Source organism: Fusarium venenatum (assembly GCF_020744135.1).
Source record: "Fusarium venenatum strain MPI-CAGE-CH-0201 chromosome Unknown EDB82scaffold_2, whole genome shotgun sequence".
NCBI classification, from domain to species: Eukaryota; Fungi; Ascomycota; class Sordariomycetes; order Hypocreales; family Nectriaceae; genus Fusarium; species Fusarium venenatum.
Genome location: NW_027072130.1, coordinates 1 through 27,786, shown reverse-complemented (window position 1 = coordinate 27,786; position 27,786 = coordinate 1). Strand labels below are relative to the sequence as shown.

Here is a 27,786-nt window from a genome sequence, read left to right as displayed (position 1 = left end):
TAAATACAACAAGAGTGTGGACATTTGCCTTGGTGCAGGGAGAAGTAAGGGGAATGTTGAATAGTAGGTGATAAGAGTCTTCAAATGTCGGACTTTGGAGAGGACTCTGCTCCTCAGACAGCCTATGCTCCAAAACAGGTGCGATTGATAGTGGGGTTACAGTGTCTTGTTACCGCGCCATGTCGGGATGAAGAATCGATACCAGTGACATGTTTCCAGTGGTGAACAACTAATTTTTATTCGATGATGGTTGATTAGAGGGGGATAGAAAGGTAAAACAAGAATGTGACATGAGACGAAACTTCTACAATTCGGGGCATACAAGGAGTCTGGGAATGTTCTTGGGTTTTATGTCAGATTCCAGAAGGAAGTCAACAGCATGAAGGTTGTCAACAGTGACATGAACAACCTTGAGCCTCTAAACACTGCCTCACTTCAAGCCTTGGCACTTTGTATCCGGGTCCAACAGGGGTGGCGGGGACGCGGAGGATCGCTACTACCAGTGAGGCTATATAAAGGACGAAATCGGCACGCTTCTTGAAATATAAAACCGCATAGTATTCGAAAAATGCCGAGTTGAGTAAAGAAAAAGTTGATTTAGGTAGTGGGGTTTGGGTCTAAAGCTGTTGACGATATACAATTTACGGAATCAAGTTTCAGCGGATGAAGCCTGGCGTGGGCTTGCCGTCAGATGTCGTGTGGCTTCAAAGTCCCTGTACTAGTTGGGTTCATGGTTTTAACTTTTTGGATGCCTAAACCACTATAGGTTAAGGCTCGACTAAAGGCATCTCGTAGGTGACATCAAGAAGTGAGTCCTCGTGTCAGTACAAAAGGGCTAGCATCAAATCAGTATATTGGTCATTAAACTAAAATCTTGCATTCACAGATGAGAGAAACTGTATCCGCTACAGGGAACCATTTACCAGTTCAGTTCGCCGGTGGCTGTGCATCTGCGGTTTTGAGAAATACTTGAGCAGTACCATTTTTCGATACCGCCTTGAAATCATAGACGAGCGTGACCACCTCTAGTGTATTTCAAGCCATGGCTTAGCGAATCGATAATGGACCTGTCAACTGGCTTTGCAACTAATTGTTGATTATTGTCGTATGAGCCAATGTTCCAAAAGCGATGAGTCTCCACAGTCAGTTTTCTGCGCAAGGCGATTAGCAATGATTGCATACTGAAATCGATTTCGCCGGTAAGAAGTGGATGGATTGGGATGATGACTAGCTTCTGAGTCTATAAATAGTGTATGATGAAAATGGCTTAAGCATTTTAGTTTGTCCCGTAATTTCCTTGATATGGAGAAACGGGAATGGTCCATCCGTTGACGAGTTTGATGTGATTGTTTGGGTCGACCACATCAAAATTGATAGAGTTGTTAGCAATGACCGCTGCGATATTTTTATCGACCGATTTTGGTAAAGAAAGGTTACCGCCGCTGATACCAGCCCGCGAGAGAATACCATTAAGCCACCTACGATCCGCAAGAGTTTGTACAGGGCTGTAGGGTAGTTATCCTGCAGTGAACTCCAAAATGTTTTCGAGGGTCGAAAACGAGATGGCAGATAGATCTTCGAGCGAAGAAGCAATGAATTTGGCTGATAATTTGGATAGTCTGAAAGCTGAAGAATCCTGAAGAAATCTCATAATATATAGCTCCTATGATGTGTTCGATCAAGTCCCGATCCGAATCGCTATTAAGGCGTAGGTAGTCAATACGTTGATCGTGCGTCCGTGCAGGAGGCCGACTTCATTGCTAGAGTCGCGCTTAATGCAATAAACCCTAGGCTCATTGAAGTTGATATTGCTAATCTCGGCGAGTGAACTTCCATAACTTGCATTTATCATTACCACAAATGGAACTTTATTATTCGTCACTCACAAATCCCAGATAAGGTAGCTCTAGTATCTGTTGTCAACGTGGGGTAGATTTTTATCTGAACTGAGTAGGCTGGTTCATAATAGAGTTTACCTATACTGTAACTGCTATAGCGTGGACGCAACTATGTAGTTCCGTATGTTGAACTCCCCCGCTTTACATCTCCTCCGTAGTACTTATCAATTATCGTTGATATGCCAATATCGTCATGAGCTCCCAGCTAACAACATCTGGGAAAGCAAGACAACGCTCTGCCCTGGCATGCAATCTATGTCGGACCAGGCGCATCAAGGTGGGTCCTACTCATTTTCAGTCAAGGTGTTTACTACAGTACTGACATGAAATTGGTCGAACTCCTAGTGTGATGGCCAGCGACCCTCCTGCATATCGTGTCACAGAAGCGGCGACCTCTGTGAATACAAGAGCCAGGAGAGCAACCGGAATTGAGTCATCTAAACGCGTGTTTATCTCAAGTGGTATTATGCACTACTGAAGTCCTAGAACTAACTAAATAATGGTAATAACATAGATCCCCAAGTAAGCGCTACGTTGAGGCACTCCAAGAGCGCATTAAGATTCTAGAGTCACAGATACACCGCCTCAAGGATAACAGTGGATCTTATGAAGAAGTTGACGCGGCCATTCTTGAAGAGGGTCAGAGCCAATCTGAAGCTGAATCCTCGTCTGAGGATGCGAATCACTCGCACCGATCACCTATCAAGGATATCAGTGATCGACTTGGCAACCTCAATATCGGTGAGGACGGACACATTCGTTACTTTGGATCCAGGATCAACTTCTCATTGTTGAAGAATAGCCCTGCGGCTAGTGCAACTATATCCTCACACGACTTACAAAAGCAGGCCGCTCGTACACTCGAACTCTTGGACCTCAATTTCAAGGTGTCTGACGAGCTGCGAGACCATTTGCTAGGAATATTCTGGATCTGGCAAAATAGTTGGCAGTATATCGTTGTCAAAGATCTTTTCCTCGAGGATATTTACATTAGCCATTCGGGTCTTTATGCCTCCCCTCTACTTCTATCATCAGTGTTGGCTCTAGCAGCTCGATATTCGGATCGCGTAGAATTGCGAACTGACCCCCAGGACCCTAATACGGCAGGGAATGCTCTCGCAGAAAAGGCTAGGATGATTTTATTCTATGAGAGCCAAGCACCCAAAATCACAACTATTCAAGCTGCAGCGCTTCTTTCGCTTCGGGAAACAGCCGTTGATAAAGAGGCATTGGGTTGGATTTATTGCGGTAAGCTGGCCCTTGTACTTCTTCTTGAGTATCCATAGACTAAACCCATGCGACACTCTCCGTTTCCACTTCTTTATAATTCGAGACAAATAAGTTGTCTGCTCTTATTAGCACCACATCATTCTAACGTTTACATGTCAGGGATGGCGACAAGGGTGGCTTTTAACCTTGGTCTGCACCTGGACTGTAGCAATTGGTGCGAGTCTGGCCTTATCACTAAAGAGGCTGCCGAGCTTCGAAGCGTGGTATGGTGGGCTTTCTATGTGCTAGACAAGTATGTTGGCCCCCGAGCTTCACACTCGTGTTTCTCAGTTAATAAATATTTGGCGGCAAGATTATTTAACGTCGGCCTTGGTCGGCCATCAACAGTCCAAGAGATAGAAATCTCGGCCAAGCTCCCTTCCATTCAACATGATGCGGAATATGGACCATGGTCTACGACATCTCTATCAGGCCAGTCAATCGTCTTTCCCAGTAACTGTGTGATCTCCAATGTCAGGGCAACAGTTCAGCTTTTCAAAATCGCATCGTCGGCTCTTGATGAAATGTTCAGTTATCTCCGAAATTCTGCTTCTGGTGATAGAATTTATGCTAAATTAAAAAAAAGCTACCGATCAAGCAGCCTGCGTTCGAAGTCACATGCGTCAGATGTCGTTACCAAAACATACGTCGCCCTTATAGAGTTTTAAACTAACCTCCCAAGTTGTCTTCGTCTCTCAAATTCTCCACTGGCCCCTACGCTACCTCATGTTTACCTACTTCAGTGAGCTCTACGGTCTCCATTACTGCCAGAATTCCGTTGATAATTTGCCAACAGCTTGCAGTATCACGTTGCTGTGATTCTTCTACACAGGCCATTCATACGAGTCCGAGGAAATATGTCAGACCCATTGACAATTCACCCTGACGCAAGCTCAACACATCTTAGGAGGTGTAGTCTATCGGCTCAGTCCATCACTAACATATTCAAACTTTATCGCAAACACTACAACTTGGTAATTATACACTACGATCTTGGGAACATTTTTGCTAAATCATGATAGCGCCAAATAATTGTGTCGGCGGTACATTGCGCTTTTACTGCGGCTATCATTCTTCTACTCGAGACTATTATATCTTATGGGGATGATCAATTTCGGGCTACCACCTCTCTAAAGATATTAGCAGAGGCGCTGACTGAAATGAGCACTGCCTGGGCGTGGAGCCAGCGGGCACTTCTTGCTACGCGCCAACTGGCACAAGAATGGTCGTCTTCCGAAGATACGCTGAATACCCTAGGGATCGTTGAGAGGACAAGAGACACGTGGACCGAAGAGGGAGTATCTGGCATCTCAAACTTGTTCAATCATTGGGATTCCAGTTTCTCACTATGGAATTTTCAGGACCCGGAGTGTTTGTCTAACGACATACCGTTTTTAATGAGTGAAGGACTCGGGTGTCAGAATTGGATTGGAACATTCTAAGATGAATCGACTGGACCAGATAATGGATTATTGTAATAACTGTAGACCTTATGTCATATGACGGATCGCGCGTAAGTTAATGGACTTTGAGCGATTCAGGGTATAGCTGCTGGGTCCCTATCACAAATTGTCTTTTTAAAAGGTAGATTTAATAGACTTGGTCTAGTTCACAATGCAATAACACTTGCCATATCGTTTGCCACTTCAGAAGGTAAAGGACACACTTATCCCTGAGTCAGGAAAATGCTTAGCCGGTTCTAGGGTGGTGGAAAATGCCTATCCAAGACTAATTTTAAGCTGTCGAAAGCGGGGAAGATTGGCTGGGTATTCCGGGTTCGGGTTAGATTAACATGGAAAATGCTTAGCCGTGCGAACGAGTGGTAGGGTTCAAGATAAGACCTTGTGATATTTAAGCTAGATTTACTTTACGACATAATTGTCCTAAAGAATAAATAATAGTTAATATCTCTGATATTTCTTTACTCTTAATAGAAGTATTAAGAAATTTACCGCCTTCTTACACTCTTCCGAACTTGTCCTTAGCAACTACTTCTATAACGCTCTACGCTATGTCAATCCGCCAATGGAAGGCTGCTGTGCGTCAGGCCGAGCCCTGTTGATTCGATAAAGCCGCCGGCATCAAAAAGTCTATAAGCCTTATCCAAGAAGCCAGCCAGAACGGAGCTTCTCTAATCGCGTTCTCCGAAGTATGGATCCCCGGATATCCGAACTTCCTCTGGTCGGGTACCTACAGGGAGAACCTACCTTTGGTACAGAAATACATGCAAAACAGCATGTCTGCCTATGGAGATGAGATGCTACAAATCCGCCAGGCTACTGCGGCTGCAAACATCTACGTCTGTGCATCCCTATATCTTGCCCAAGTCTTCATCGGCCCTAACGGGAACATTCTCTTTCATCGCCGCAAAACAAAGCCTACTCATGTCGAGAGGACAATATTTGGCGATTCCACAGGAGACTCACTTACAATAGTGGCCGACACACCTCTGGGTAAAATTGGCATGCTGAACTGCTGGGGTAAGTTTTGCTCGCCCATGTCAATTTAAATTCATAAATACTGACATTAGTACGTTATAGAGCATTTTCAACCGCTGCTCAAATATCATACCTATTGCCAAGGCGAACAAGTTCATATCGCTGCTTGGCCATTCAATGAATCTTACACAGATAAGGCCTTGGAACCCTTTTCCGTATTTTCCGAGGCCAACGAGGTCACGGCTAGCCGAATGTATGCCATGGAAGGAGCTGTCTTTGTACTTGTCACCAATCAACCATTATCGGCCGAGGGGCCCAGGTTGAACAGCGAGGGCCAAGGAAACTCTGACAAAGACGGGTTTATGCTTGCTGGAGGCGGTGGTCGTGCAGCTGGTTTTGGACCTGACGGTAAGCTGCTCACTGAGCCTACGGACCCCAAGTTTGATGGCTTGATTTACTGCGACATTGATCTGGACCAGATTGATTATGCTAAAACCTTGATTAATTGCGTCGGGCATTATTCGCGACCCGACTTGCTACGTCTGGTAGTAGACGATCAGCCCAAGAACTACGTGGTTCGTGTTCGGATGGGCTTACTAACACTCCTTATCATACGGGCATTAGCGGTGAAACATTGCTCTCAGCCCATAAGACGTTGGACAAGATGATTAGTGACAATGCAAAGCGTGGAGAGAAGAATTAAAGTCGATTACAGTACTATAGCTCTCGATGCAAACAATGATATGCTTGTTCCTCATTTTAGCACATATCGTATAGCCAGCTCCATATCTGTGTAGTAATACCGTCTGCCGCCTGACTCGATTTTACTCCATCTCGCCGAATTTGTTTTACGCGAATATGTTAGCGATGGACGAAGGATCTAATTGCAAGAATCTTAAGATCGTATGATATATAGTGGACGCATATGTAAAGTTGATATTCTGAGTTTGAAGTTCTAGGATAAACAAAAACGCAAAACTCGATGTACTTGACGTTGTGCCCGGGACGCATTTTGAAATGCTATGTTTTGTGACTTTCGCATGGTTATTATAATTAACGATTAGACTTCACGACGGGATTACTAGCTCTGGGTGGCAGACGACTTCTCCGTATACCTGTTGTGCATAAGTTTGACCTGTCAACGTGCCAAGAGAATGTTTCCTAGGTAATCTAGCTTCCACACATAACTTGACTAGCTCCTAATAGTTCATTGAAATTTAACAATCCCTTTTTAAAACTGAACCCTTAGTATATAACCTAGAAGAAAAGGCGTCTTTGTAGATGTATGAATGATAATATTTATGGATACAAGTTTGGTGAACTATTAGCCAAAATGGCGAAAGTAATCTCTGGACCTATCTACCTACTAGCTCTACATTATAGAACTTGCGAAAATCACTTTAGTGACAAGATTATACATTGGCTTGACGCTCAAGTCTTTGCCTTATCCATTTCACCGACCACAGATGAGTTGTTTTCGGGGTGAGAAGCTTCAATTGCAACTTCATCACCGAAGAGAGATGCAATGTCCTCGAGCGCGAGACCCTTAGTCTCGGGAAAGTAAAGCGCAAATATGATGGCACAAATGATGGTGAAGGCCATCATGATCAGGTAAAATCTCCAACCGATAGTTTGGAAAGCAGTAGGCGCGGCTTCCAACAATGTAAGTGACCCGTCAAAGAGACCGGCACAGGAAATTGCAAAGCCTTTTTCTCGAAGGTGGGTAGGCCAAATTTCAGAGCCGTAAACGTATGTAGAAGCATCCATGCAGGTAGGATAGAAGGTAAGATGAAGATAAAGGAAGAAAACACCCGCTCCATTGCCGCCCTTGCTATTAGTGCCGCCATACAATGCGACCATGACGCCGACGCCAAGAAGCGAAACTGCGCAACCGATGAGGCCTACCGTCATGAGCCATTTACGTCCAACATGATCGAGAAGTATTGCGTTGATGGCGTTGCACACAAGTCCCTCAGTCAACCAGCCAGCAGAGAGGGCGAGACTGTCGGAGCCGCCATGGCCAAGGGCCACATACAACGATGGGCCGTAGTTGTTGATGACGGTGGTTCCTGTCAGCTGACCGGCCAGAAGCGTGGTGAATCCGATAAATGCCCTTTTTCGATAATGAGGAACTGTCAAGATGGAAGACCAAGATGACGGCAGATCACGCTCAAGTTCCACCTGGGCGCGGATCTGAGCAAATTCGACAGATACCTCTTCATTGGTTGAGTCTTCGGAGTCTTGATAAATACTTTGGAGGATAGTGTCTGCCTTTTCGTGCTGACCCTTCTCAACAAGCCAGCGAGGGGATTCAGGAATGAAGTAGACGCCACGGACCAAAATCAGCGGTGGAAAGCTTTGCAAAGCCAGCGGAGGGCGCCACTGAGCCCCATCGGCATTGACGAGGAAAAATCCAAACCCGACCCAGGCCGATAATGAATAGCCTAGCAAGATGGAAATGCCGTGAAGACCAACCAGAAGACCGCGAGCATGTGGAGGGGCGACCTCACTTTGCCAGAGGGGGACGATCATGACAAGGCCACCGACAGCGAACCCCGTGGCAAATCGAGCGACAAGATACATAGTCAGATGAACAGATCCTGCTTGGAGGCCTCCTCTAATGACGGCAAGTAGCCTTGCACAGAACATAGCCTTACAACGACCAGTCTTGTCAGCCAGCGCCCCAAACATCAATGTGCCCAAAAGCCCTCCTCCTTGAAAAAGGCCATTGATGGCACCAATCAGAGCAGGTCCATTGCTGGCAGTGTCAAGGCCGAAAAAGCTAAGAAAAGACGGTTGTCCAAGGGTTGATCCAATAATGGCGGAACAGTATCCATATGTGATGCTTCCAAAGGTGGCAAAAGCAATAATCTAACGACACGACAGTAAGCTATCCGTGCAGTAAAGAGAGCTTTTGGGGAAATGTTGGGATTCTTACCAGGAAATTGTATCCAGTTATGGGCTTGCCGCGCAACCGTAAGATGGCCATCGTTGATACAAAGACTAAGGCCCCGGTATATTCTTCCTAGCTTTTTACTATTTACTAGGTACGTAGGATCCAAGCAATACAGATAAAGGGATTCGATGTGAGTGTTATAAACTGAAGGGTGAATCAATGGGTTGATGTATGTTTTCCATTGTTGGGCCATTCCAGCTTAATCTCTAAGCTACTGTCACTAGTCACTATCATCAGATGACATTCCCTGTAGAGGTTTATCTTCACCTACGGTACTACAGCAACCCGGATAAGCGGGGAAACCGCCAATCGCTCTAGTCTGGGTTTTCAAGATACGGTACTTGCTGAATCAGTAGAATGAACTTTAATAAGTGTGTATACGGTGGATAATGCTTAGCCGGATCTGCGGGGTAAAATATCCAAGACTGAAGGCTTAAGACTGTTAATGAGGAATAGTAACGGATGATAATAGTGGCTTTTACAATTGAGCTACATGGATAAGTATTGCACTATTTACCGTGTTAGCTGGTATACTCCCCTATTTGCTACAAGGTAAACGGCTTATTTAGCCGTGTTGTGGTTATTGCCTTTCCTTATCAACACTATCTAATGGGCTTAATAGTAAATTCAGAATATTGAATATCTTCTAGAGGAGCTCAATATACCGTTAGTAATAAGTCTTATCCGGGTTTTTACTCCACTATACTTATTATTTGAGCGACATTTACTTCAAGGCTATGTTTAATATCACTATTAATAAACTATGCTAGCAAATGCTTTCACTTAGCCTTTATACACTTCAGAGGCTTTTTATAGAATTATTAAATCAGTAGTGAGTTTATTATAAATAGTGTAATAGCTATATACTATAGCAGTAGACCTAAAGCGCATAATCTTGCAGCTTATGCCAGGTCGATAAAGTAAACTTATTGAAAGTTAGCGTTATAGAATCTATATAAGTGCCAATGATTTCAAATAGTTAATCTCCTCATACGAGAACACAGTACCCCATCTTTTACGTTCTCTATACCGAGTTGAACTTTCGAAGTCTTCCCGTGCATATTGTTGATCTGAATCCGATCGACTTGTCCATACAATGTCAACGTGAGTCGGGGTTAATAGCATTGTGTGTGATGCGACTTGACATGCATTAAAATAACAGAAATTGGTGTTTTCCTCTTCATCGGAACCTTCTGTAGCAGTATCGGAATCGTCATCATAATTATGGCTGGAGCCGAAGGTTTGGCAAGAGGATTGAGACCAGCGTGACTTGGATGGTCCTGTCTCACTTGATGAATCGAAAGCAGGGCAGTTATCAAACTCAGTATTGTTGTTTCGTTCGGTACTTGGGCGAGTACAATTCTTGGCCAGGCTCGTTTGGATATGATCTCGAGTAGTGACGATGCTTTGCCTTTGATTCTCGACAAAAAGACTAGTGCATTGCGTTGCCCGAGACTTGAGCTTGATATTGGGTGTAGAGATTGTGCGGCGGGTTTGAGGACGAAGAGGGCCGCACGGGACTGGATGACAGCCGACAGGGTCGTACGCCTCCCGAAAAGGAGTAAGGGTCTGTATGACGCAGGTGCAGTCGGCTGAATACGAATCAGGTGATGGTGAGGTACAGAGTGAGAATTTGGGAGCACAAGAGTAATAGGGACGACAGAACGGCTCACACCGCTGGTCATAAGCCCGTAAAGGTTCCATGCTACGTGCAGAGACCTGGGACATCATTTTATAAAATCTCGATTTGGATCTCGATTTCGATCTGGTGTACCATAAGATGAGACTAGATGTAGGTTTTTGTCTGACGCAGGAGACAATGCTGACTGCTGATTGGTAGCGGGGATGATAGCTAGATCTGCCGGTGGATGAATCGGGTTTCTTATGCGGTAAGAGAAGGATGCATGAAGATGATCGAAGCTGTCGTGACAGCTTCTTATATTAATCCGGGAACCAAAGTTTGAATCAGTCACGCGCTTAGATACAGCTATTCAGTGATACCAGAGACTTTGGAAAAGAGTCTAGATTCTCAAACTCATTTCATAGCCGGGGCCAGACCATCTCCAAAATAGCGAATCCCTCTTAGATCAGTTGGCATGACTCTTACAGCTAATACAGGTTGTCTCAAGATAAAGCCCAATAATTCTCGCTTATGTGAGTCGGATCGCCTCATCCCTCAAAACGTAACAGACGATCGCTCATTGGTTACCATGTATAACCTTGCCACCACTATAAATCAGCCACAGCACGGGTATTGGCAAGAGTGTTGCAGAGGCTGAGATAGCCAGAAACAGCCCGTTAAATATCAGCTCGACCAGGGTCGTCCTGAGCACAGACAGTGGAACGATATTACATTGCTTTTGCTAATTGCCTCCTGTCTGAACTTGATCCTCATAGGCACCCCCTACCTTCCTTGCAAACGGAAAACGTCTTTGGTGTGCTTGACTTGGACACAGTTGTTCATACAATTTATAACCCTTGTGCCCCTGAACACCTATTTGAGTTGAGGTCGGATTCTTTGAGGCAACCCATACGCATAAACTGGGCACCCACCATATGAGGGAACGTTGGAGCTATACATACTTTTGGATTAGGAAAGGATGAGAGATACTACTCTATGGTTGAAAACATAGGCAGATTGAGGAAGAAGACAAATCAAGTTGGAAGTGATGCTGAACATTCCTGCTGTGTTTCTTCGCCGCCATTTTCAGCACAGCCATCTCTCCGTTTCAATTCGTGTAGTTCGAGACTAATTCTTGGCGCGTTCTGAAATGCTCGTGAGAGATAGGTGCACATATGATACAAAGGGCTGTGGCTTACGTGACATTGCCTTTCAGGTCATGTGATGATAGGAAAGCCATTTGGAAGTATCAATCGCGTTTTCCTATAAGTAGCTCTAACTGCCAATTCTCTGCTTTAATAATCAACATCTTAATTATTATATTTCAATTTGTCATCTATCATCATTTGATGATAACTCATGCCTTTTTCTCTTTTTTCTTGTGGATATGGCTAGCCGGGTTAGATCCTAACGTTCGAGGACGAATTGGCATGGCGAAACAACTGCTCGTTGCCTTGAGTATAGCCACGACGCACCATTCCAGCAATTTTCAGATTCCAATGGGCGACAAGAGGCAATTATATTTCACTGTTCATTCTCTTATGTGTTATTATAGAAAGCTATAAGAATCGAGAGAAAACCCAAACAGTCACTATATAACAGACGCTTGCTATAAAGGAGCCCCGAGGAAAGGGAAAAGTGATTAGAAGCTTAAAACTGTAGGTTGGGCCTAAACTGTTGTGGTATTCGGGAAAGATTTATATTATGGTTATTTATAATAAGGCGCAATAGAAACTACTAAATACATAGTACCCATTATGAAACTATATAAATATGAATGCCTTTTCAATATAAACCAATTTAAAATGCAGTACCTTGTTGAGATCTTAACTTACAGCGTCTTATCTATGAGATTGTTTTAATTGTAATATAAGCGAATTTCGGATTTATATCTTAAGGCATATTGTCTCTGTATTTAAAATCCGAGAAGTATCCTGGTTAGAAATCGAGTCATTAGAGCGCTAGCGCCGTTCAAGGGAGTTTCACTTAACCATACCATCCATTAACTGTGTCCATTAAATGCCATTTAATTATGGCATCTTCGCGCCTAAAATGGTGCAGGATATAAGACACGGCACGCTGAGACATGGCACATATATGCACATATGGCAGAAAATGAGACATGCATTTAAGCCCCGAGCTGCATCCAATAGTCATAGTATAGTTCTGGTACTAAAAATATTACACTCTCAAGTATTGATCTTTCCTGCTGCTTAACAGGGAGGCTGGAGAAGTGAAAGGTCGAATTGCTGAAAATCAGATTCCAACCTGTGACTGAATCTACTGGTTGTAGTGATTGAATCAACGTATTCACCTCAGGGTTTTTACCGCCGAGTGACGAGATTAGGAGATGTCGGTTATCATCAAGCCGTTCTGTTGCTGTCGAAACATGTAAGGGAGCTGGTTATTGGCATGGGTGTTTGTTACAACGATGTCATGGCTACAAGACTGAGACTCCTGTTTCTTATCCTATGACCTATGTGAGGTTTAATCTATAACTTTCTTTAAAGCAAGGGACGTCTATTCTAATGATGATAATACAGAACACAGTTCTTTTTACTTAGCAGTGGCATCATAGGTCAATATAATAGATATGGCGAGCTTTTTCGTATGACTAAACGGCAGATTAACGACAAGAGATTTGGCTTCTTGAACAGTTGCAGTTGTTGGGATTAAAACTTATATCATGCATTTGTGGAATAATAGGTAGAGCTACATTGCAGCACGATGATATTCAATTAGCCGTTAGAAATCACCGCAGTTGATATGTTATATATAAGGTATTAATTAATAGTATGGAATGCCAGTTTCTATCATTTCAAGTGACGGTTATAGCGATCATCGTTGAGTAATGCATAATGCATTAAAGCTAAAGTGTAACTTAGCCGCTTAACGAATCACTAACGCATAGCATTACTTAGAGGGCATAAATAAATTAATTAAATTGAGACATGTTTCACTAGTAAAAATTATCTTATGTACTATGATAACATCTAAAATTATTATTTTCTGTATTCTACTTGCTGAAACTATAACTTTCATATGCGCCCTTACATATCATAGGCTATAAATGTAGATCAATCAAGTACATTCTTTTATGTTTAATAAAGCCGAGACATCATATACCAATTAAGACCGGAGATAATTACTTCTCAGGCTAACTCACTTCATAATTTTTAATGTATTGTATTCTAATAATGTGCCCCTGATCAAAGACATTATCGCACACTGATATCTATGAATCAATTTTTAAGCCTTGATACCTTCACAGATCTATTGAGACGTTCAATTCCAGCATGGAAGAGGCTTTCTACACAATCAATCAGTGTTCGTATGCTACAAATAATACAATCGACACCATGGATCGCATCCCAACTGACGCCGGACTCCCTGACACAGCTGAGGGGAAGACCCAAGCTTATTTTGATGATGATTCAACCTTCCAAAAGATATAAATTTCATACGCTCGAGCTAAGTCACTTGCCAAGCAAGTCGACATGACAGTTGAGGATATCAAGGGGCCGAGCCCGAAATTTTGGGGGTTTAATCTGAACTATGAGTTAATATCCTCAAATTTACACTAAAAATGCAACGCTGACCAATACAGATATGGTGACCGCAGACACGGCAGTCTATGTTATCTTGACGATACATTGGAACCTCTGCATAGGAACCATAGCCTCATATCCGGATGCGCATCCCACTGTCAAGTCTATACTCCAAGAACTGCAGGAATTCAAGTCTGTGGGGGAATTCATGCTCAGTGAAGTAGGCCATGGCCTTGATGCACGAAATATTGAGACCACTGCCACCATGAATTCAGATGGGTCCTTCGACTTGCACACGCCAGTCTCCCGCGCAGCAAAGATCATGCCTCCCACTACCCTACTAGCCGGAATGCCCCGTCTGGCTGTTGTATTCGCACAACTTACCGCCGATGGTGTAAATCGTGGTGTTCGTCCTTTTATTGTCCGGATCAATCAGGACGACGGGACTATGTCTCCTGGTGTCATTTCGAGACTCTTACCCTCGCGTCCAGGTCCCAAACCTGTTGATCACGCCGTCACCACATTCCACCATGTGTACCTTGAGCCTTGGGTACTTTTGGAAGATGCTTCAAGTTCTGACAACCCCCGCAAAGAGTTCTCAAGACATACTCAGCGCGTAACAACAGGTACATTGTCATCATCAATGGGGAACATACCAGTATTACGTCTGATAGCGTTCATTGCGGGCTGATATAGTCAAAGAATAACAGTTGCCGGTATGAGTACGATCCAAAGGGTGCCTATCATCACATTTTCAACTTAGCACACACCTATTCTGGTAGCGCTGGCATCCGCTTCGGTGTTCGAGGCCTTTGGGCGGGTACTATATGAATCATTCGGCAGTGAAAACTCGAGAGTCTAGTCCGGATTGACGTGCGTCTACAAACAGACTGTGTCATCCGCGGCCGAGGCATTGTGCAATGACAGATGTGGTTGGCAAGGGCTATACGCGCATAATCAAATGATTGAAATGGTCATGTGCATAAGAGGAAGCTCAATAGCAGATGGAGATAAGCTAGTTCTTTGCATTCGTAGGTTTTGCGGCTGAAAATCTTTTATGCTTCATCAGCTGACCCGAACATCCAGGATTAGTCTCGGAGCTGCTGCTAAACCGATATCAACTTCCGAATGCTAAAAATACAAAAGGTCTTCTCGCGCAACATGAGGCTTCTCTTTGGAAAGAAGCATCTCCGGTGTCTAGAAAGATTATGACTAGCTCTGCCAGTAATCGCAACAACGCCTTCAACGAACTCATTCTTCCCCGATGTAGTTCGCTCGTTACGGCAATCGGACACCGTATGGCCTACGAAGCCGCAGAATCATCAGACCTCGTTTTTTTTTTGCTGCCTTAAAGTGGTTTGAGGCAGAATGTATATTGCAAAACCCAGGATGGTATATCGAGACTAAGAGACTATCTACAATTTCGATGCATAAATCTCACGCAGAGGCCGTGAGAACGCTACTTCCTCAGCTGGACTCTCTATTGACGAAGACTCGAGCGTCTCGATGGGTGACCTCACCGATCTTGAAAAAGGAGGATTGGGAAGTCTTTCTCCGTAACCTTCCAGCATTCTCGCACGACGGCAACATACCACTAGTCGTCGACACAGACCTTGACAGTCTAATATCGAACAGCACAATACCTCATGATGGAAGTAATGATGGACCTAAAACTAAATGTTTGTTAGATAAGCCTCTCCAAAAGCTTAAACATAATGCTTTTCAAAATAGGAAAACCAGCCAGCATAGCTTAATTGAGCCTAAGAAGGTGAAAGGATGGCACTGGCTCCAGAGAATAGGTATGCATTTAAGGGCATAGATGATAAAGAGGGTATATTATCTCGGTCTTAGAACCTTATTATTATAACTATGATTCTTATCTCAGATATAGTGCTCTTGCGTATTAACCATTCATGTAATTAATCAAGTCGCACTGTATGTCCTTGAACCTTTCTGGCTAACCAAACTAGTAATCCACATACTAATAAATAAGATGCCTAATTTATGTCAGCTTGTTTCATTTCGCCCGAAGTCCAACGTCAGTCGCTACATACCATTGATACAGCGAATGGGAGCCCGTCCGGTGTGTACGCATTATGCATGATTGGCGCCCCCACAAGACTACCTATAGTCTCCGTCATGGAGATGCCAGCAAATAACCGCCCAGAAAATTGATTTTCGACATTTGAAGTGAGAAATGATCGCAGAGCCACAGACATGACTAATCCCAGCAGAGTTATAACAAACGCGATGAGAATGACTACAATGTTTGAAGCGAACGAAGCGAGAAGAGTGCCGACCGCAGCGCAGGCAATACCAGCTGTGGACAGTACGAGATCCCTCTTAGCGAAGTGCATGGTTCTGTCCAGCCGGCGTAAGGCCAATGGTAAGACGATAAAGAACAGTGGTGATGCCACTATTGCTCTCAGATAAGACAACAGCTTGATCTGATGTATTGTCAATAAGCATTGGGACATCGTGATAGATTTCCCACTTACCTCACTCCAGATCTCAGGAATGCGCCAAAAGATCCAACTGAACATAAAACCCATTGAGCCTGTCGCAAAGTTGACTAAAAAGAAGCAAACGAAGCATACTGTGAGGATGGTGAGCTTTGAAGTAAGTCCACCTTTAATGTACTGGTTCGAATCGATGACTTCGCGGCCAAGAATATCACTAGCATCCAGTAACGGCTCTACCTCATCGCGGAATACAGAAACCTCAAGTAGTAAATCATCTTCTAGAGATGCGTTGTCGTCTTCCGTGAGATAATAAGCCGGAATGAAAAGCAACGCATGCATAACAATGGTGATCATGAACGACAACCAGAGGGGAATGGTCATTGTTGATGTCATGAGAGTTGGCTCAAAACAGTTCCAGATGACTGATAAGGCTTCCGCGAGTGAAAACACGGTTGTTCTAGAGTCCTCAGATTAATATGGCAACACCAAGGTTAGGGGAAGCCAAGTCGTACCTATGCCTCGGTTTCACGCTATTGCTTATGGTAGAACAGACCAGAGTGCCGGTTACAAAAGGACCGCCCCCCAAGAGAAGAAGGACAGGCGATAGATAGAAGCACCAGAGGGGGAAAACTGGCACAAGTCCTATTGTGGAAGTTAGCTAGATTATGGTATCAAACGAAGAAAAGAAGTCATTACCAGAGATTAGAATAGAGCCCCAGTATAAAACAATGCTAATGATGTTAAGTGTAAAAGCAAGACGTCTATTTCCCCTGTCTACTAGAATCCCCATCGGGATCTGTACCACAATAGCTATAACAGATCAGAATACGCCTAAATAGTGTTTGTTGTTTCATCTCTCACAGGCAAGTGATGATGAAATGTTCAGCAAATCCATCATATACTCGAAATGCATTGTTACCTCCCCGGATGCGCAAACTGAGTTTGGAGGATCCATATGAGGATTAGAGAACTTGTTTTCGTAGTGATATCGGCAGACAGCGGCTGCCAAGAGCTTCGGCCAAGGATAGGCGAGCAGTATAGTGGACGCAAATTTCACTATAGAGAGAACAAGAACACAGAGCCAGACGTTAAGAGGATAGATTGGTGTCCGTTGATGATTCATGTAGTGTGTCACAGTGGTTAGCCAGCGGCCTATTCGCTTCAAAGGAAGAGGCCAATGGCGGCCATTATCGTGAGTCGCCAGTTCAGGCATTTGTACAGTATCAATGAAGTTTTCGGACGTTGTGTCGGTAAAATCAATCAAAACCTTGTGATGAGTGTTGTTAAAAAAGGTTGAAGGTTCCAATGTGTGTGTATTAAAAAGAAGCCTACAGCGGCCGAGTCACGGGTGCTTCGGAATAGCGTCGTCAGCATATAATCATGCGAGTATTTACTTATCGTAAGCTAGCCAATTAGAAACCACAGACTGAATTGGGAGCGGATCTTAGTTTACCCGGATCGACCGATTTAGGAAACGATGACGTACTCGATAACTACTATTATTTACGATTGGAAGAGTGCATTTGCGTCAATATTACTTGAAAACTTTTATTATCTTTTTTCCGTAAAACTAACAATCAAATTGAAAATAGTATTATAATCTAAGAGATTCATTAGGCGGATAATAATAATTTGCTAAATAGGACAACAAATAAACATAGGCGTCAGAAGTAGTTGCTGCTATAATAAGTTATATGCCATTTGACTCGGTGTGACGCATACCACCAGTACCAGACGCAAGCGATCGCGGCAACCCAAGAAAAAGCCTTGATAGCACCATCTTTGAGTCCCCGCTTCAATAAGATATTTGCTTTTTCGTCAAACCAAGTACTTTCGTTCACTCTCGGAAACTCAACATTCGGAACGTTCTTCCCAAGAAACTTGCACAAAGGTTCCCATCCTTGCTCCAGTTTAAACTTCCGACAGCCGTGCAAAAATGAAGACCGCATGATACACTATGAAGAAGAAGGATTTTATACTAGTAGCAGCCGCATTAGCAACGTTAATTTAAAAACACTAGCCAATTGAATTAGCGTATACTTCAAGGGGTTTAAACAAAGCTAATATAGTCTCTATCTGGATATTTATACTTTTAAATATTAAATAATAATAATAGATATTTAAAGCCAGATAAATAATATTGAAATACTCTTCTTTAAGAATAAATTAATTTAGTTAAACTTAGCAGAGGTTAGGTAATAAGAATATAATATAATTTAAAATTTAGTTTCTTATATTTTAAAAGTATACTATAAAAAACACATTGCATTTTATTAGGGGTTTATAAGGTAAAGATACTAAACTATAGCTAGTTTAAAGCAGTATATAAAATACATTTCTACTCTTAAAACTTAAATAAAGTTTTATATATCACGGTTGTAATCACAGAATAAAATCGGAGGTTACAACTTATATTCTATACAAGAGATATATACATCTGATCTACCTTCTATATTATTGGGATTATCAGTTACAGCATTCCTCCGCTAGATTACTCCCTATATATCTTTCCCTCTCATATCTGAATATCCCAGCTTATGGGAGAGCAGCAGGGGCATACTTCTGGTCAGGCTTGATGACCTTGCCACCAGCAAGATGCTTATCGGTATAGCTAGGGTAGATAATCTGCTTCTGATTGCTAACAACAGAGACAGTAGTAAAACCCTTATCGGCACCGAACTGGCCGCTCCAGCCAGAAGTAATAGTAAAGGTACCGCATTTGATAGGGCCACCATTGGCCTTAGAGGCGTTCTTAGCCTTGATGACGTACTTGCAGGGAGTATCAGAGCCGCTGCCAGTGTTGATTTTGAAGTTCCAGGTGCAGGTAGAGTCGGTCTTATCGCAAACGCGGTTAAGGCTCTTGATTGTCCACTGGGGAGAGGCAGCCATCATAGAGATGGAATCGGCGGCGGGAGCAGCGACAACGCCGGTGGCCGAGACGAGAGCAATGAGGGCAGCGGTGAACTTCATTTTAATGGCTGAGATTGGTTTCGTGGTGGAAGAGTATGTGGTTGATGTAGAAGAAGTGAAGAAAGTTGTTTGTAATTGGTAGTAAGAGGCTTGAGAAAGTGGTTGTTAATAATGAGAGACTCGAATTATCATGGGTTATTCTGGGGGTCTTTATAGAATTCTCAAAAGTATTAATAGACTCATGACTTCATTAGTTCAGTCGCCTCATGAGCACCGAATTGTCAAGGTCTACTGTCGCTGTCACCGAACCTGCATTCCGGGATATGATACTACCGCAAGGCAAGTGTGTCAGATAGCACTCGTACTAGTCTAAGGTCGAGAACGATCTTCTTATAGCGACAGAATAATCTAAGCATATATCTCATTAATTGCCACTGCAAATTATCAGTGCTCTTTGCGCCTGCAAGTTCCGGCCCCTTCGAGACCTGGGGAACCCGACCATCCTTCAGCTAGGGGGGCATATCTCTAACTCAGCTGAGCTTAGTCCCATCCTTACATACCCAATCATAAGCTCGTTTTTTTTAGATACTGTCCCATTCGGCTCTTCCTGCGGATCAAGTACCTAAAGTAGCTAAGGTTATTCTCGAGATACGAAACTATAGGTCGTATTACCCCGTGCATATTTATTGTTCTAAGCTATTTTGTTATAGTTACCTCGTAAAGGACAGTCGATCAGACGATCCTGTTGATCAATTGTACTTTGATCGATGTTACGACGTAATGCAAGCTCTTATAACTTAACCCACGTGGGCCTTTCGACGAACCTGGTGGGAATTTTTAGTTCTTGGTCGGGATAAAAAGGTCGTTCTCTTGTTATACGATAAATGATCTTGTTGATCTGTCGCAGTTTAATGGAGTATGATCATATTAAAATACGATCTTCAATTTGCACTCCAATTGCTATGGAAATGACGTCGTTTATGGAATTTCCGTTTCTTTCGAATGACATCTAACCAATTCATTTAAACTCTGTTGTAGTGAATGATACTATACCAATTATTCTCGGCATCCAAATCATATTAAAGTCTTGCTCTTGACTAGTATTCTTTATTTGGGTTTGAGGCGATTCCGATGCTTTGCGTATATGGTAAATCTGTGCTGCAAAATTTGTCAAGCCAGTTATCTTTTGATCTCTCTGCTATGAGAAATTTCATCTCGTGCAGGGTAAGAGTGTTCATTTGCATAAGAAAGATACTCCGACGTGGATTAGCTAGAGCCCTTGACTATTCCATGTTCTTCTGGCTTACTTTAAAGGTGGGAAGTATATACGCAACCTTGGCACATGATTGTTGGCTTTTAGCTGCTGTAGGTCAGACAAAGAAAGAAATGATATCCTTCGCGCTGCCATTAACTGACTCTACCTCAACAGCGTATATAGCAAGTCAAAGGGCCTTATGAAGTGTAACAGAGAAGTTTGTGTCCCAACAGGCATCATCAAGATCATCCTCATGGAAATGAATGGTTCCATAACCATCCTTTGCCTTGGTCCAGTCAGAGTCCATCCCATCCTAGTTATATTCTGTAACCACCCTTGTCAGACAGTTGATCAGTTCGTTGATAGATGGGGTCTGACACTATTTTTCCATGATGAATTATTGGGGTATAAATCCATTGTGCTTTTGCTAATCAAAAAGAGATTTAAAAAGACTTTAGTTATTATTTTCAATTATAGTTATTTATTATTAAAATAAATTTCTTGCTAAAACTATCTCTCTTTTTAGTATATTATATATTAGTTTTTCCTGTTAAAAATACTATTAAAATTACTATAGTTATAATGCATATATATAGAGAAGGTTATATAACTTTATTATATCAACTATAGTATAAGCTTTTACTTAGTTTTTTTAAACTTTATACTTAACTCTCTTATATATATATAAATTTCTTTATTATCTCTTCCCTAAGTATAACTAAATATTATAACTATTATAATAAGTGCTTTTACCTCTATTAATTATATTAAATAGCTTAGATTATAAAGGAAAGTAATCTCTATAACGTTACCCCTTAACTAATAATAATATATACAAAGTAACTCTTCTTTCTATATAATATCTTAAATATTATAAAAAAAGATCCTAAGGGAAAATAAATATAAAAATCTATAGTTAAATATAGCTAATACTAGCTTATCTTTTACTATAATTATATAATAGTTAGGTTTTCCAAGGGATAAACTAGTCTATTCTAAGTTTATATTAGCAGAGTTATAGGGCATATAATACTAAGCGGTTATAAAGTGTTATATTGCTTAATAGTAAATAGAGTAAGTAAGGCATATTTAAGTAAAAATATTTTATTAATAGCTATTAAGCTAAATATATTAACTAATACTAAGTAAATATATATATACTTATAATAGCTTATAGTTAAGTATTAGGCTTATATTATAAGTCTTATTATAAACTATAAGTTATAGATCTTAGCGGCTTATAGTTTAACTAAGCTAGTATAGGCAGTTAAGGCTATAATTAGTAAAAAATAGGAAGGCCTATATAGTTATCTATTAGGTTATAATACCTTTCCTCTTTCTATCCTTTTTCCTTTCTTTTTTCTTATATTATCCTTATTTCCTAGTTCTTACCTTCTTCCTCTATAGCTATCCCTCTTCTCTCTCTCTCCTTCCTCTTATTTCCTTATTTCCTATCTCTCTTTTATAGGCTTTTCTATATCTCGTATCTCTCTTTAAAGCCTTTTACTTATTCTCCTAGTTTTATACTCTATACCTCTCTCCTTACCTATCTTTTATACTGTATAGTAGAAGAAAAGCAACTGGGCAAATAGAGCTTAGATAGTTAATACTACCCTATCCTAACCTAAACTTTATTTCTTTTCTTTATTTCCTTTATTTTCCTTACCTATAGCTAGCCTTATTTTCCTTCTTTTTTAATACCTTATAGTAATTATAGTCTTATCATCTTTCCTTTTCCTTATATCTCTCTTATAGCTATAGTTATTTCCCTTCCTTATACTATATATAGCCCCTAGAAAAGCAACTGGGCAGATAGCTTAGATAGTTAATACCACCCTATCCTAACCCTAGCTATTAATACCCCATTTGTCTTGGGATAACTTTAATTAAATGTCTGTAAAACCTCATCTCGATGCTTTTTAAGGTATTCTGCAAATCTGGTTAAATTAATTGGATACTTATCCAGTTTATTGAAATCGACTTGGTACCCAACTTCATTTGACCACAGTTGAGCATTTATGACAGGGTTTCGCAAAGCAAGGTCTTTTGCCTCCTGGTCGCTGTAGAACTGGAGACTAATATTCGCCCCACTAACTCGGCTGAGCTCCCGAACAATCTGAACCGGTGTAAGAGACTCAACACCCAGGTCGACTTCATGAGTGTTGAAAGACTGAGGGTCAATAATTGCAGCCGCTGCAAATTTCCCAACGTCACCGGGATCAACGACTGTCATCCCACTATCGGGATTGTATGCCGTAAGAAAGACTCGTTTCTGGACCAGGTCAGGAAACATGTGAGACGCCGTAGGCTGGTGATAGTTGTTCATGAGAAATGCAGGTCGCAGAATGGTCCAGTTCTTGATGCCGGAATTTCGCACCATTGACTCGATTTGAGCTTTGTTTAGCCAATACCACGCCATGGGGTGCTCAAGTCCCCAGTGTGGGAAGCTCTCGTGCTTTCCTGTCATTGATACACTGGAATAGACAATGCTAGTGACTGTTCCGGATGAAACAGCAGCGTCGATGATATTCTTCGCATGAATCACCTCTTGATGGGTGTCAGGACGCGATGGCGACACGTTTAGAAACACGGCGGTAGCGCCCTTCATCGCAGTCGTCAGAGAGGATAGGTTATCGAAATTCCCAGGAAACAAATGCGCCCCCAAGCGTTGAAGCTCCATGGCGGACTTGGATGACGGATCTCGAACAAGTGCATGAACTTTGACCCCGGCAATCAGAAGCTCGCGAGCAGTAGCACCGCCCTGTTGGCCAGTTGATCCAGTGACAAATGCGATAGTCTGAAACATATCTTGGAAGCGTATGGTTGATGTATGGAACAGAAAAGGAAGTGGCAAGTTGAAAGTGAATAGGGGATACTATAAATTGAATGTTTGGTAGTAGCCATGCCTAAAAGAGGATCAAGATGCTTTAAGTAGTCGTTGCCTTAATAAGGTAAGCTACGTAGCTACCGCATCTCATGGTGTGAAAAAAATCTCGAATTACCGAGAGTGGTATACAACTCGATGATATGGATTCTGGCAAGACGCTAACTCTCTATTTTAGACCCAGAGTCATGGCAAGCCGCTGATCCCGAGACAGATCTTGCTATGCCGAATTCAGTAACCAGCTCGACAAATATTCAAGCTAATGCTAGTCTGGGCTTAGTTTCAATGATTACAAAGCAACGAAGAATATAACATTCACCACCTCGCATCACTACTTCGACCCCGCCTTCGAAGCCATCAGACAAGTGACGCTGTGAGTTAACATGGTGTATCGTGGTAAGCCCAGCAGGGCTTGCTCAGAATGTCGGATAAAGAGGCGAAAAGTACAATATTCCACCACGTCATTGCAAGACCGTAGCTGAGATGCTAACCTGATTCGGGGTTAAGTGCGACTTTTCAAGACCGGCATGTCGTCCGTGCGTCAGGGCTGGTTCTAGATGCGATGGATACCGAGATGGCAACTTACTCGCCTTCCAAGATCAAACTACCGAGACATTTTGCAAGAGCTCGGTCGTCACAGATGACCGGAGCGGCGCATTAATATCTGGAAGATCACATCAGGTCAAAGTCCACCAGTACAAACAGTGGTCCAACCATGACCCTTGGTACAAGATTTCAGTCACACATGAAGAACAGGCTCAGAATTTCTTCTTCCACCATTATGTTATGTGCGAGTCCGGACAAACTCAAACTAATCCTGACTGCCATGGTATCATCTACAAACGAGCGACAGAACCCGGATATCTGGCCAATCTCGTCAACGCTGTGGGACTAGTAAGTCTAGCCTACATACGACATGCGCCCACGTTCATTCATGCAGCAACTCAAGCGTTTTCGCGTGCACTTCACGGTATACGCGCGGCGCTCGCAGACCCTGGTGAGGCAGCATCCGACCAGTTGATAGTCGCTATTATGCTTCTAGCATTATATGAAGTAAGCCTTTCATGCAATGGACAAGTATTAAATGATTTTTAACCAGAAAATAACTCTCAATTCCAATGATAACTCAAGTTCATGGAATCGACATGTCGATGGTGCCTTGGCACTAATACGGCTCCGAGGAGCAAGTCAGTTGCGCAACAGGGTCGGTCGAGGTATTTTCCTCCATTTACGCACTGAAATAGTGAGATACCTTGAATGTATCCTACAATTAATGATTCTGATCCTTCGACAGCTAATCGACTGCCTCCAGCGCAGGCTACAAGTACCAACCATATTGGTGAACTCAATGGCCGAGGCTCGAAATTATGAGTCAGCACAAGAAGCACCTGCTGCTCGACTGGCAAACATAGTCGTCAACATCTGTGATCTTCTATCTTCAGCGAAGAAGGATACCACGAACAAAACGAATTTGTCTTGCTATATTTCGAGACTCTTGTCGATTGATACTGACCTAGAGGACTGGACTAAAACTCTCCCAGCAGAGTACAAGTACACGGCTCTAACCAGTCCGGCCGGCATGGGAGACGCGGAAGTGTTCATGGGACGTTATGACGGATATTCCAACAGGGACTTCGCTCACACGTGGAACTTGCAACGCTGTACACGTATAGTTCTCCGCCAGACGCTTATTGAAGCGATATCGAAACACTTCCACACACCGTCTTCACCGTCAATGGTGCCGTCCTTACCTTTGTCATACGAGCACTTATTTCACACTTCAAACACTATTATACAGAAGAGTTCTGTTGAAATATGCTCTAGCGTTCTATATATCCTCCACTCTGGTGGTAAGACAGGCAAATCGAGCGACCTGCGGGCCTCTTGTATTATACATCTGTTATGGCCGCTTTATATTGCAGGAACAGCGCACACAGCCAGCCATACTTTGAGAAATTGGGTTCTTTCAATCATGGAAAGAGCTGAAAGTGTCACTGGGATTCAGAAAGCGAAGCTTATAGCCTCGACTATACGACGGTAAATAGTTAAATCTAGCACTGGCTAGGAAGTTTATAATAACTGGCATCTTATTACTTGTTATAATCCTAGCGGTTATATCACATATACACTACTTTCCTCTATCCTTTCTCTATACTAACCTATGAACTTAACTAACTAATATAGGACTAACACCTATGTAGACTGATAGCGCTCTAGGACTGTATTATTCCCTTTATACCTCCCTAAGTATATATAAATTCCTTTAGCACTAGATAAAACTTAGCTTATTAGCTATTAATAAAATATCTTTACTTAAATATACTATTATCCTTATTATAATAAAAAAAGAACCCGGAGAAATCCTATAGCCTAGATAACTTAATTCTTATAATAGAAATATTAAATAACTCTAAGGATTCCTTATAGCTCTCTATAGTTATTAACTATATTATTTTATTTAATTTAATATAAATAAAATAAAAACCTAATATACTATAAGCCTCTTTAAAGGCAAAGTATAAAAACTTATAGAATTAATTATTTAAGACTATATTAATAACCCTAGATATAAATAAAAGGATATAATTAAACTAGTCTATAATAAATATAAGAACTTTAAATAAGAACTTATTTATATATTTAAGCTAGTAAATAAAAAATAAAAAGCAGAAAGTAAGATTTATAGTCTATAATAAATAGGATTTATAGCAGTATACCTATTAAAATACTACTATTAGGCATTTAAACTTAATTAAAATAAATTAGCCTATATAGATTAAATATACCTAGGCTTAAAGAATAAAATTAAAGATATATTAATTAATATTAAACTTAAGCTAAAAATACTAAATAACCTTATTAATATTATAGTAAATATTAATACTTAATAATATAAATAAAAGAAGGAAAAATAAGTATAATAGTTATAATTCCTAAGGGATAAACTAGTCTATACTAGGTTTATATTAGCAGATATATAGGGCATTATAATATTAAGTATAGCAAAGTGTTATATCTCTTAATAGTAAATAGAGCAAGTAAGGCATATTTAAGTAAAGATATTTTATTAATAGCTAGTAAGCTAGGTCCTATCTTAATACTAAAGGATTATATATATATATAAAGGGTCACATATATAGTGGTAAGCCTTAAAGAAAGGCTTACGATGTCAGAGGTGAGCTATAGGGTAGGTCTTATGCATGCATAAGTGAGCTTTTATGAGGCTTACTTTAGCGTGGGTAAGCTTAGCGTTAGTTAGAGGAAATTTGTGGGGTATATGTGATGTAACCGCTGTGATCGTAACATAGAGAGCCTAGCTTATACAACTCGGCTAGGTTTAGAAGTAAAACTAGAGCAGTAACCTATAGGAGTTCTTATTTATAGGGCTCCAGGAAGCGGGGCTATTCTATGACTTAAAGCCACTGGGATTAATATCGCAGGTCAGAAGATAAAAGGTTTATATTAAAGCCAGTCTGGTTTAATATTACTAAGTTTTCGTTTTCCTATTAAGCAAGCTAAAGGTTTATAATATCCTTAAGTCTAGGTTAAGTGAATACAGGGCCAATGTTAATTGCATTACTTCCTGCATCAGATCCAGTTAGGCTTTCCTCTATTTCCTCGTGAAATTTGCAGGCCTTAACGATAAAGTACCTGCATCATAGGCTATAAAAAAGGGTTTAATAAGCGACTAGAGTCTAGACTAGACCGGCTTGGGTTAAACCTTTAATCCCTCCAGTCTCTTCCCTTTATCTATGCCCTAGTTAGCGTAATAGTTAATTATAAACCTTTCTGAGATAATCTTCTATTACTGTATAACCTCGGCAGATATACCTGTCTCGGTTATCTTAATAAAGTAGATAATAAATTCTATTGTAAAAAACATTAAGGAACCAAATCGGATAGGCAATTAGCAACAGTTATACATTCCTATATATCTTATTAGCGTCTCGTATAAGAGGTAGATAGTCTAAACTTCGCTTAAATAGCTTGATAGAAGTAACCTTAAAGGCATGCATTGCATTATAGTGCCGTCGGATATGCCGGGCGATATTAGTTTGCGGTATAACGCCACACTATTTACAAATAATAATACGCCAAGAAGGATCGTAGTAAAAGAGATCTTCAAGTTCCATAGTGAAAGTCTTTCATAGTCCACTAGCCTTTCGATGGTACGAGCTTTTAAAGATCGTTGAAGGAAACCTCGAATTTAAATTACAGCAAAGAGAGTAGATGATATAAGAAAGATGAAGTATGCGTAAGTAATGCGCCCGCAGACTGTCGATCGAAATGAGAAAACATAAGTCACCATAGTATAGTCATGCGGGAATAGACGGGAGATAAACAAATACGTGAGAAATAAACAGGGGGTAGGCGATAATTAGGGGTATACGACAATTAGGAATAGAAGAGTAGGGTGACCTAGGATGAGTTAATTGCAAATACGTATCGGATGTTCTTCAAAACTTCAGCTTGGTCGGGAAGAAAAGGCAAGTCAGTGTTGTCTGATGATGGAGAAATAATAGGGGTTCCACCGTAGCTTTGCGA

General features: G+C 41.6%; 10 protein-coding genes across 10 annotated transcripts; 5 read left to right on the top strand and 5 right to left on the bottom strand.

Moving 5' to 3' along the window:
* Positions 1 to 2,091: 2,091 nt before the first annotated feature.
* On the top strand, positions 2,092 to 4,609 carry EDB82DRAFT_427464 (fungal-specific transcription factor domain-containing protein; the record flags this gene model as incomplete). The annotated part of the gene is made up of 7 exons (XM_065607658.1): positions 2,092 to 2,175; positions 2,450 to 3,146; positions 3,288 to 3,420; positions 3,481 to 3,789; positions 3,850 to 3,909; positions 3,964 to 4,141; positions 4,190 to 4,609. The coding sequence occupies 7 exons, from the start codon at positions 2,092 to 2,094 to the stop codon at positions 4,607 to 4,609; spliced, it is 1,881 nt and encodes a 626-aa protein (XP_065464376.1).
* Positions 4,610 to 5,292: 683 nt separating this feature from the next.
* EDB82DRAFT_119588 (carbon-nitrogen hydrolase) lies at positions 5,293 to 6,362 on the top strand (the record flags this gene model as incomplete). The annotated part of the gene is made up of 2 exons (XM_065607005.1): positions 5,293 to 5,647; positions 5,708 to 6,362. Coding segments are annotated over 2 exons (921 nt in total), but the record flags the coding sequence as incomplete, so codon positions are not given.
* A 674-nt stretch (positions 6,363 to 7,036) lies between these two features.
* EDB82DRAFT_458776 (general substrate transporter) lies at positions 7,037 to 8,594 on the bottom strand (the record flags this gene model as incomplete). Its single annotated transcript, XM_025732671.1, has 2 exons — positions 7,037 to 8,476; positions 8,544 to 8,594. 2 exons carry the CDS (start codon positions 8,592 to 8,594, stop codon positions 7,037 to 7,039), a joined length of 1,491 nt encoding a protein of 496 aa, XP_025583654.1.
* Positions 8,595 to 13,791: 5,197 nt separating this feature from the next.
* Positions 13,792 to 14,702, top strand: EDB82DRAFT_553279 (acyl-CoA dehydrogenase/oxidase; the record flags this gene model as incomplete). Its single annotated transcript, XM_025732670.2, has 1 exon — positions 13,792 to 14,702. The coding sequence occupies one exon, from the start codon at positions 13,792 to 13,794 to the stop codon at positions 14,419 to 14,421; it is 630 nt and encodes a 209-aa protein (XP_025583653.2). The 3' UTR covers positions 14,422 to 14,702.
* Positions 14,703 to 15,544: 842 nt separating this feature from the next.
* EDB82DRAFT_494143 (major facilitator superfamily domain-containing protein) lies at positions 15,545 to 17,524 on the bottom strand. Its single transcript, XM_065608472.1, has 6 exons — positions 17,054 to 17,524; positions 16,889 to 17,002; positions 16,705 to 16,834; positions 16,229 to 16,649; positions 15,785 to 16,177; positions 15,545 to 15,727 (listed from the first exon to the last, which is right to left on the bottom strand). Exons 1-6 carry the CDS (start codon positions 17,403 to 17,405, stop codon positions 15,650 to 15,652), a joined length of 1,488 nt encoding a protein of 495 aa, XP_065464374.1. The 5' UTR covers positions 17,406 to 17,524; the 3' UTR covers positions 15,545 to 15,649.
* A 221-nt stretch (positions 17,525 to 17,745) lies between these two features.
* EDB82DRAFT_494142 (uncharacterized protein) lies at positions 17,746 to 18,378 on the bottom strand. Its single transcript, XM_065608471.1, has 2 exons — positions 17,836 to 18,378; positions 17,746 to 17,783 (listed from the first exon to the last, which is right to left on the bottom strand). Exon 1 carries the CDS (start codon positions 18,139 to 18,141, stop codon positions 17,857 to 17,859), a length of 285 nt encoding a protein of 94 aa, XP_065464373.1. The 5' UTR covers positions 18,142 to 18,378; the 3' UTR covers positions 17,746 to 17,783; positions 17,836 to 17,856.
* Positions 18,379 to 18,727: 349 nt separating this feature from the next.
* On the bottom strand, positions 18,728 to 19,252 carry EDB82DRAFT_553277 (uncharacterized protein; the record flags this gene model as incomplete). The annotated part of the gene is made up of 1 exon (XM_025732668.2): positions 18,728 to 19,252. The coding sequence occupies exon 1, from the start codon at positions 19,160 to 19,162 to the stop codon at positions 18,728 to 18,730; it is 435 nt and encodes a 144-aa protein (XP_025583651.1). The 5' UTR covers positions 19,163 to 19,252.
* Positions 19,253 to 22,112: 2,860 nt separating this feature from the next.
* Positions 22,113 to 23,369, bottom strand: EDB82DRAFT_494141 (uncharacterized protein). The gene has a single exon (XM_025732667.2). It carries the CDS (start codon positions 23,161 to 23,163, stop codon positions 22,240 to 22,242), a length of 924 nt encoding a protein of 307 aa, XP_025583650.1. The 5' UTR covers positions 23,164 to 23,369; the 3' UTR covers positions 22,113 to 22,239.
* Positions 23,370 to 23,571: 202 nt separating this feature from the next.
* EDB82DRAFT_119554 (uncharacterized protein) lies at positions 23,572 to 24,399 on the top strand. Its single transcript, XM_065607004.1, has 3 exons — positions 23,572 to 23,684; positions 23,749 to 24,135; positions 24,191 to 24,399. Exons 1-3 carry the CDS (start codon positions 23,625 to 23,627, stop codon positions 24,260 to 24,262), a joined length of 519 nt encoding a protein of 172 aa, XP_065464372.1. The 5' UTR covers positions 23,572 to 23,624; the 3' UTR covers positions 24,263 to 24,399.
* A 62-nt stretch (positions 24,400 to 24,461) lies between these two features.
* EDB82DRAFT_494136 (uncharacterized protein) lies at positions 24,462 to 25,378 on the top strand. The gene has a single exon (XM_065608470.1). The coding sequence runs from the start codon at positions 24,515 to 24,517 to the stop codon at positions 25,280 to 25,282; it is 768 nt and encodes a 255-aa protein (XP_065464371.1). The 5' UTR covers positions 24,462 to 24,514; the 3' UTR covers positions 25,283 to 25,378.
* The last annotated feature ends 2,408 nt before the right edge of the window (positions 25,379 to 27,786 follow it).